At 36.2% G+C, this 9983-nt stretch overlaps 1 protein-coding gene across 1 annotated transcript; it reads left to right on the top strand.

The window, feature by feature from the left end:
• The first annotated feature begins 7014 nt into the window (after positions 1-7014).
• LOC112511799 (phospholipase A1-IIdelta-like) lies at positions 7015-8534 on the top strand. The gene has a single exon (XM_025117566.1). The coding sequence runs from the start codon at positions 7025-7027 to the stop codon at positions 8327-8329; it is 1305 nt and encodes a 434-aa protein (XP_024973334.1). The 5' UTR covers positions 7015-7024; the 3' UTR covers positions 8330-8534.
• Positions 8535-9983: the final 1449 nt, after the last annotated feature.

The raw sequence follows: 9983 nt of genomic DNA, 5'->3' as shown, positions 1-9983 counted from the left end.
TATATATATATATATATATATATATATTTTACTATCTTGTTTGTAGAAGTTAACATATTATATTATTAAAGATTTGTTTTAATTTTATTATGAAATATTGTAATTGCCTAATTTTTAAAGATGTCCATTATGTTCATTTTATATGTTTATAAGCTAGTTTTTGTCAAACATGATTTGTCCATCAGATAGTTTATTAGTTGTTGGCTAGCTTATCGATATCAGCTAGCTTATCAATCATCAGCTAGCTTATCAGCCACCAGTTAGCTTATCAGCTAGTTTGCTAAACATAACTTATTAGTTGCTGGCTAGCTTATCAATCTGGAGTTTTATGTGTTGGTTTGTTTCAGATCTCATTAAATATGCCATAAAACATTTTTAATTAAAATTATGATTATTGAAAGCTTTTTTTTTGGAACGCAAAAGAGCACTTTATTGAGAAAGAAAGAGGACTAACAAGGTGCTAGTTCCTAACAAAGTACACGGTATCAACCGGATTACAAACCCATCTCTCCCAACTAAAAGACTTACTAACTTTCCCTCTACATCGTATCCAATCATACGCTGTGAATTGGATATCTCTACAAACTTCCTTATCAGATTTGCGCTTACCATTAAACAACTTTTGATTTCTTTTGAGACCAGATGTTCCAGAAAAAGGCAGCAATAATCACCTTGCCCACCTCTCTTTTGCATCTATTCCCAAACGAGCAGATCATCGACCACATATGGCAAGCCGAAGCAGCAGTCGTCGGCCACCAATCCACCCAGGAAGCCAGCAGCGCATTAATAATCCTTGCTGTGGAACATGTTACGAAGACGTGATCCAAGTTCTCTGTCGTTACCACGCACGTCGGACACTCATCAGAGTTGAGCACCATTCCTCGTTTCAGAAGGTTATCCTTTGTCGCTAACCGATTGTTAAGCGTTCGCCATAAATGAATATTTGCTTTGCTGGGAATCCACTTGAGCCATTCTGTTTCCTGATCCGCAGAAGGTAGCGTGACACCATCAATCAATCTCCTAAGAGATCTAACTGAGAAGATGTTATTCGCCTCCAGCAACCAAGACCACCCATTCCCATCCGGACGGTTGATTAAAAGACTATTGATATTTATCCCGAAATCGCCCAGGTCCTTTTCAATACTTTTGATGCTATTCCAAACAGTTCTCCTGCCTCTACTAGCGCCCGACACGGATGGATCCGAGTTGCAATAACTTACAACCAACTTCCAAGTCGCCTGATCCTCCGTACGCTCCCTCCACCACCATTTGGCTAGCATTGCTAGGTTTAGAGCACGTAAGCTCCCAATGCCCAACCCACCATTCCTCTTGTCGCTAAGAACCCGATCCCACGCAACCCAACTAATTTTTTTAACCTCTTCCGTTCCACCCCAGAAAAATCGACATCTGATACTTTCAAGAGTGCTTAACACCTTCTTAGGAGCTTTGAACATCGAGAAATATTGTAATCAGACCTGATGAGTTACCAACCGGGTCTATAGCTGCGTACCGGAAGTGCTTTCCTCCCCAAACCGAAGCAATTTGCCAATCATGTTGAATAACCATTTTTAATTCTTGAAGACAGAGAAAACTAATTTTATGATCACGCCCTGCATTCTTAATCCACATCCTTTTCGACTCCTTTCCCATCCCATTCAAATTCCAAGTAAGGATTTTTAACATAAATCCACATCTTCCCCATTACCAATTATACTTTCCAAAATATCCAAATTACTTTCCAGATCAACACCAATTTCTTTTCCCACCTTAACCAGATTACTAATTTCATGAAAGAGACTATCAACCGAACAAGGAAGAGATTCAGTGATACCTGGCATAGAGGCAGCGGCTTTGATACGACAATTGGAGTTTTTGATCAACAACTCAGAGTCTGAAGAATCTTGCAAATTTCTTTCGCATAAAAAGCTTTTGCCTACCGTACCTCCCGAAGCCGCATCATGTTTGCAGGAGATGCCACGTTTTCTCCGGTAACAATTGCAAGGACTTTTTATCTTTTTCATTTTCTTTCTTCGCCTTTTTCTATTTTCCAAAGCATCAATTTTGGATTGAAGAATCCAGTCCTCAATCGGTTCTTCGTTTTCCTGTTCTAAGTCTGAGCCGATCCCAATCACTGTATTTCCCACCTCCGTGTCATTTTTGGAAGAGTCAGGCGCATGGGAGATATCCTTTTGGACCATAGAATTCTTAGAGGTAGGCTTAGGTCCATCAAAGGATAATGGAGGCCCACTACTAGAAAACTCTTTCATTCTAGGCCCAACTCCTGAGACCTTAATCCAAGGGCCCAATAAAGATGAAGCTCCTGCAAAATTAGAGCCACCAGCCGCCCTGTTAGACTCCATATGCGCCTCTCCTTTATTCAAGGAGGTCACCAAAACATGCCTTTCCAATGAGCCTTCCACAGAGATGTCAACATTCTGTCTCGAGACTTGAACCGAAAATGACTCATCATTGCCATGCGAAACCTCTGGAAACTCTTCAACTTCTCGCCTATCTTTTGAATTTGAAATCGGAACAACTACTTCCCGCGACTCCATGATCGGAGCTGCTAAGGAATCAGACGACGACCCCATTCCAAGCCCCATTTCTGAGTTACAATCTCCGATCCTGCTTCAATAATTTCACACTCCTCTAGAAAGTCCCACGTTTTTTCAATGACTCTTATCTTGAATTGAGCCCTTCCAATAACCACCTTCATCGTGTCTCTTATCCAGTCCGACGTCTCCGTCAGGACATCAACGGTACCGTGAGTTTTACATAGACCTGTTTCACCATGAGGCTCAAAGTTTATGACTTCACCCCACCAACCGCCTACTTTAGAGAAGGAATCTCGATTCCAAGCCTGAATCGGCATACCATGGATTTCAAGCCTAGCAATGCGCTTCACCACCCGAAACTCAGCATCCCACCTTCTCAAGCTACCGAACCAGTCTTGCCAAGTATCCATAGCATTATCACAGAATTCTCGAGCATCGTGAGGCGAAGCAAACTCAAGCAGCAATGATAGACCCCCCAGATAGCTAAATCGAATGCCAACCCACCCCTCCGCCTTAGATAAGGACCCAACCAGCTTGAGAGCTTCGTAGCTTTTCAGCTCCCCAATTAGCGCGGATTCTAGTTTAGCAAGCATCGATGGCGAAGGGGATAGCTCCAGTCTCTTCTCACCCATCTCTTTATCCTCTTTGGCCCCCTCGTTCGAAAGCATCACCCTCCGACGACCGGACCCACTTACCACCTCCGCATAAGATTTGGCCCCCTCATTACAATGAGCCTGGGAAGACGAGCGCACTGCAACAGAACCGAATTGATCTCTTACTTCCACCTTCGCTCCAATCTTCCTACTAAACCGGGCAAGGTTGGCTCTAATCTTGAAGGAACCTAGCCACACCTTGTCTTGATTCTCTTCCGTCCGCCTCCAGTCCTTGACCTTAATAAATCTCACAAACCCAAACCTCTTTCCCTGGCCATTCCTCTTCCTGGCAACATACAAGTCAACAATAACTCCATGATTCTTGAACTCTCGCCATAAGTCTTTCTCCGAAACCTTCTCCGGAAAGTTTGTAAAGAAGAACAAAGTAGCTTTGCCTCTCAAGCTGTCACTCCCCAGAGGAGAGAATCCCTTACTCATTCTCTGTTTTGTTTAAGTCTTGTAGTTGATCATACTATAATTAACAATACTATAAAGTCGGTTTTGTTACAATGATATTATTGAAAGCTAATATTTGATTCAAGCACCTGGATGAATGTTATAAGTTTAATTCTTTATTTTCTTTAAGTTTCTTATTCAAAACATACATACATGCATGCGTACATATTATATATATATATATATATATATATATAATATGTATACATGTATAAATACATACATGCATGTATACATATTATATATATATATACACATACATACATCATGAACGTACGTTTTTTAATAGAGATCCCAAAAACGAAAAAACAAGAGAAACATTAATTATATACATTTATCTAATTTAATCATATGGCTCTCGTTAAATAACTTTTTATAATTAAAATGGACATGAAGGTATTTTAAACCACAATTTCTCAATTTACAATTACATAAAACTTTATTTTTAAATTAAAATACTATAGATTACCCTCTTTGTTGTTAAAATATTTAATTTAAATTTAATTAAACAAATGATACTAGAATATGAGTTTTTTTTAATTCTCCTTTGACACCCCTTTTGACATATATTTTTGAGTTTTAAATTACAAGATATATTTAATATATATATATATATATATATATAGGTATATATAGAGAGAGAAAGCTTTTAAGAAAATCCTACATAAATTAAAGATTGAACAATCTAATGGATGTGATTAAATAGACAGTTACAACAATATTTTTTAAATTAAAAAACCTCATCTTCGACTTTTTATTCTCAAAAGACAAAAAATAAACAAAATTCGAGCAAAATAAACTACATAAAAATACGATCATATTTTACTCGTTAATTTGACATCCATGTTGATATACTTTTTCATCATTTTTGGTGGTTTTTTGGTTTTTCATTTATTTAATGTTTTCCCCTGAATTTGAACCTAACCCTATATATAGGAGGGGTTATTCAAAGAGAACTTGGTATTTTATAAGATTAATGAGATCCAATCTCCAAATCCAAGTTTAAATTTGAGAATTAATTATTTTGGTAACTTTGACTTAAAATTTTAAATAATGGCATTTAAATATTTTAGAAATTTTATGTCTGCTCTCCCATATCCACTCCGGCGTGAATATTCCATTGTGATACTTATGGTATACATATTCACTACAAACAAATAACTTGTATCCATAAAATCATTCAGGGAAATTTTGGTCGAAGAATACCAACAGATCATTTAGAAAATACCAATGGTTATGAGCAAATTTGATATTTTTCAAAAAAAATATCACCAGATCACCTAGAAAATAAAAACTTAGGGGTAAGAATCCAACAATATGTATACATATATTAATTCCCCTACCTCCGTAGGTCAACCTCCTGTATGTAAATGTGATCGTAACATCTTAAAAAGAACATCAATCCCTTCCCTCATCTTCTTTAGCTGTGGTGGAAAACGAGGAGTTCCCTTACTACGGCGAAAGCGGTTCAATATTTTCTTTCAACTCTCATCAATCTTGACAAGTGAGTGCAATTTATTTTATAAATAGGAACTTAGAATGTTGTGATAAAGGGCAGTGAATGATTCTGAAAACAAGATAACTACGTCTGTATATTATCTCGTTAAATATGAAAATCTAGTTGAAATCATCTTTCGAAACAAAGTTTACATAAACCATTTTTATAGCGTTTACAAAAAAAATTGTCAATCCCAAATCAATGTCATCATCGTCGTTACAAGCTTGATAAAATGTGTATCACAGCGGGTTCAGTGGTATCATATTGGGTACCACATTGTATTTTTGTCTTACATGATCCCAAGTCTATATATCTATACAATCTTATAAAACAAATTTAATAAAAGTCTTAAAGTCTTAAAACACTAAATGACCAAAATACCCTTTATACACTTTTTCACCCCCTCCTCTCCTTACATGTACTCACCCCCTCAAATACACTCACCCTCTCACAACCCATTTTTTTAAAATTATAATTTTAAATTTACACTTTATACTCCTATAATTAGTTAATTAATTTACTTTACGTCCTTTACTTTTAAATATTTCATTTTAAACATTAATCGAATTAATATACATAATCGTATATCAATTAAAACATGTTTAAAAAATACATTTTTATTTTAACAAGTTACACAATTATAATCGTTTCTTTAATACCTTCGAAATGAGTCCAATATTGAATAGTTTTTAACTTAATTATATTATTATATATTATATATACTGTGAAAAAATATTTTTAATATTTACGATTTATAATTTTATAGTTATATATTCATCCGGTAAAATAAAGTGGCTTGATAAATGCTTACCCGGATAAACATTTGGTAAACGGCACTTAAGTGTACCTTTTTCAACCTTACAAGACTTGATTAAAATTTATTTTCAATATTAACTTATACATTCATATAAAATTAAAAAATTAAAATCAATAGCTTCAAACCCACCGACTTGCTTGTTCATTTGCTGCTTTTATAGTTTTATTCGTATATTTTGGCAATGTAAATTAAAAAAATTATTTTGAAAAATCTGCTGACCAAATCTATATATATATTCTCAAAATCAAAATAAAAATAAAAACAAAGTTATAATTCTATTTTAGTTTTCCAAAATAATAAATTTTGAAAGTTTTTTTTTTTTAATGGTAGGTGTCTAGGTCAATTTGTATGCATCTCGACTAATCACAGAAACCCTGGTATAGACTTGCAGAACTTAAACCAGTGATCTCTGAAAAAATTCCTCAAATACTCGAGCCTTATGTCACTTAAGCTATACAACAATTAATGCGTTATAGATATTGGTTTTTCTAGAAATAATAATTATAAAAATTGGCTTTTTCAACCACAAAGGTAGTGCTTGACTGGTTTGAACTTAGCTCCAAAAGTCAAAAGTACCAGAAGGTCTCAGATTCAAATACAATGAGAAATAAAAATTCTCTTGTGGCCAAGGAGATTTAAATGTGGTGACTCCAAGCAAACGGCAAAACAAGTAGTCGTTCTGGGATTAGTCGGCTCGCATAGCAGGTTGGATATCCAGGTTAATTAAAAAAAAGTAGTTTCCTCAAATAAAAAAAAATAAATAAATGTCACGTTAATTTTATTTAAATGCAATTTACACATTAGTAACGATTTTTACCTTTCCCATATTAAAAATATAACTTTTAAGTTCTGAGAACCAATCAATAATTCTTTACATCGATCTTTATAAAAAAAAAAAAAACCCTTCATGCTTTCGGTGCGAAAAGTGTCATTGTCATGAACTTGCTATAAATTGGGACTCATTCTTCAAGATGTAAGCACACCAGCAACAAAGCAAAAAAAAAAAAAACCTAGTTATTCACCTCCTCTTCAACCCCCCTTCAAAATGGCTTCAAAAACCTACGAGGAGTTGCATGGAAGCAACAACTGGGATGGTCTTCTTGACCCCTTGAACCCAGACCTACGCACCCTTATTCTTGGCTATGGCGATCTTGCTTCAGCTGCTGAACGAGCATTGAATAACAACGAGGGCTCTAAGTACGCAGGCTACAGCCATTACGGCAAGAGCTCCTTCTTCAAAGGAGTCATGCTCCCTTGGGCTGAATCGAAGTACAACGTCACTTCTTTCATCTATGCCACCGCTCATGTCGACTTTCCGCTTGCTTTTATCWTCCGTGACAARTCTCGCGAAAATAGCGAGTTCGAATCAAACTGGATGGGGTATGTAGCAGTTTCAAACGATGAGTTCAGTAAGTCGATAGGCCGTCGCGAAATATGCGTGGTATGGCGTGGGACTGTCCGAACTTACGAGTGGATAAACGACATTTTATACGCCGGGCCTGTGCCAGCTGACCCGCTGCTCCCTTCTGCAAATGGTAAGAGTATTACCAGCTTAATTGGTGCAGCAATAGACCAACCAAAAGTCATGGAAGGATGGCTTGTAATTTATAACACCAGTAACCCAAATTCCCCTTTGGTGAAAACAAGTGCTAGAACACAGCTCTTGGCACGAGTAAGAGAGTTACTGGTTAAGTACAAAGATGAAAAAAAAAGCATAACGTGCGTTGGACACAGTCTTGGTGCAAGCCTAGCAACCGTATCTGCTTTTGACCTTGCAGCGAATGTCGCAACGCCTGATATCAAGGTATCGGCGTTTGTTTTCGCTTCTCCACAAGTGGGTAACCAGGCTTTCAAAAACAAGATGGAGGAACTACCCAACCTCAATGTACTGAGCATAAAAGATATCAATGATATCGTCCCTAAGTGGCCAAGCAAGATAATGGAATGGATTGATGAAAACACTATTTTGGWGATACCARAAGATGTGCTGTTGTACGTCGACGTTGGGATCGATATACTGATTGATAGCAAAAAGTCACCTTTCTTAAAAGAGAAAGATGGGTCGGATATCCTTCATGCTTTTGATTTCCATAACTTGGAGGGTATGTTGCACACTGTGGCCGGTTACGATGGGAAGGATCGAGAGTTTAATTGGCAATCAGCAGAGGAGAGGAGTTTGCCTTTGGTGAACATGTCGGCTGATCTTCTGAAAGAGGAGTACCAGATACCTCAGTCATGGTGGGTTGAGAAGAACAAAGGAATGGTGCTTAATGAAAGTGGGGATTGGGTTTTATCACCTGTCGATCCAGATGATAATGATCTATCGCCTACCACTACTACTGTAATATAACAAGTTTGATGATGATGATCTACCATGTACGTACCTCTAGTAAGTTTGATGATGATGATCTACCATGTACGTACCTCTAGTAAGTTTGATGATGATGATCTACCATGTACGTACCTCTAGTAAGTTTGATGATAATATCAATAATCGTGGTAAAATAAATGATCTCTTTGATTTGTAATCAAAGATGTCACTGTGGTTATGTAAACCCATCCGATAACTTGTTATAATTATGGGTTGTAATAATAATGGTTGCTGTATTTGATATCAAGTTAGTGGTATCACCGTTTTAGAGTTAAAGTGCAAATTTGGGTTATGTGATTTATATAAATTAACCATAGAGGTCTTTCTGAATTTGTTTCACAAAAGATATTTTTGTGGTTTCATTTTTATAACCCATATCGTACTTTTTTTTATTAACCTAGATATCCAATCCCCTATGCGAGCCGACTTATAATCTCAGAGTGATCACTTGCTTTACAGATAACTTAGAGTCACCGCATTTGAACTTTCATGACCACAAGAAGATTTTTATTTTTCCTTGGATTTGAACATGAGACCTACTGATACTTTTGACCTTTGAAGTCAAGTTCAAACCAATCAGGTACCACCCTTGTAATTCCATATCGTACTTATCAACACTGCCATCAACTATATTGCGATTAGTGGAGGGGCGTTTTGGCCATTAACCCTTCCCTAATTTAACTTACATCTTTTATAACAAACTTGGTCCTTAACCTACTTTCACTTCTATAACATATTTGGTGTCTCTCTATCTTCTTTATTTTTGGATTTGGTACCTCACTTTAATCAATAACATTTGATGGTATACATATCTTTTTCTAAATATAATGGGTAAAATAACTAAACAAACTACTTCTATTGTGCCAACCATACTTAACATGTCAATATGCCTCAAATATAGGATCATTGAATTAATAAAAGAACCAACAAGCAAAAAAAAAAAGATTTCATCAAAGTAGGGTTTTTGAAGCTTAGATCTTGCCATGGAACATTTAGGTGGAGTTTGTTTTTTTTCAAAAAACCCTCTTATTATCCTCTGTATCTCTTACCCGATAAGAGGTTTGGGTATTACGACAGTGTTTTATTTCCTGGTAAACCTCTTACCATCTTCTGATCCAACAAGTGGTAAGCCATCATCTTATCCACCTCTTAAAGAATCCTTAACCTAAACGCCACTGCTTTCATGCTTCCATGGGATGAAAAGCTGGGATGGTTGCTCAACGGCGGAGATCGACAGAGGGGGCATTATGGTGGAGTAAATGGCGGAGAAAAGAGGAATACTGGTCAAGGTGGTGGTTGTGTCAAAGATAGGAAGAAGCACGGTGGAGTGCAGCTGATAGTTGCGATGCGGTGGCTAAAAGGAGATGAATGACGGTGGATTGTAGAGATTGGCCGGCGAAATAAAGAAATAAGGAGAATCGCAGCGGTAAAAATAAAAGAAGATGATGAATCACCTGCCAGGGCAACTTTTACCGTTTTGGTTCCTTGAATAAATAATATTTAATAAAGTGATCGATAAAAATATAAAATATCAAAAAAAATTAATATAATATATTAATTAATATAAATAAAAAGGTAAGAAAAATTAAAAAATATAATATATTAATTAAAAGAATTTTTTATTAATTATTAT

Source organism: Cynara cardunculus, assembly GCF_001531365.2.
Source record: "Cynara cardunculus var. scolymus isolate 2C chromosome LG 4, CcrdV1, whole genome shotgun sequence".
In the NCBI taxonomy this organism is placed as follows: domain Eukaryota; kingdom Viridiplantae; phylum Streptophyta; class Magnoliopsida; order Asterales; family Asteraceae; genus Cynara; species Cynara cardunculus.
This window is presented reverse-complemented; position numbering and strand designations above follow the sequence as displayed.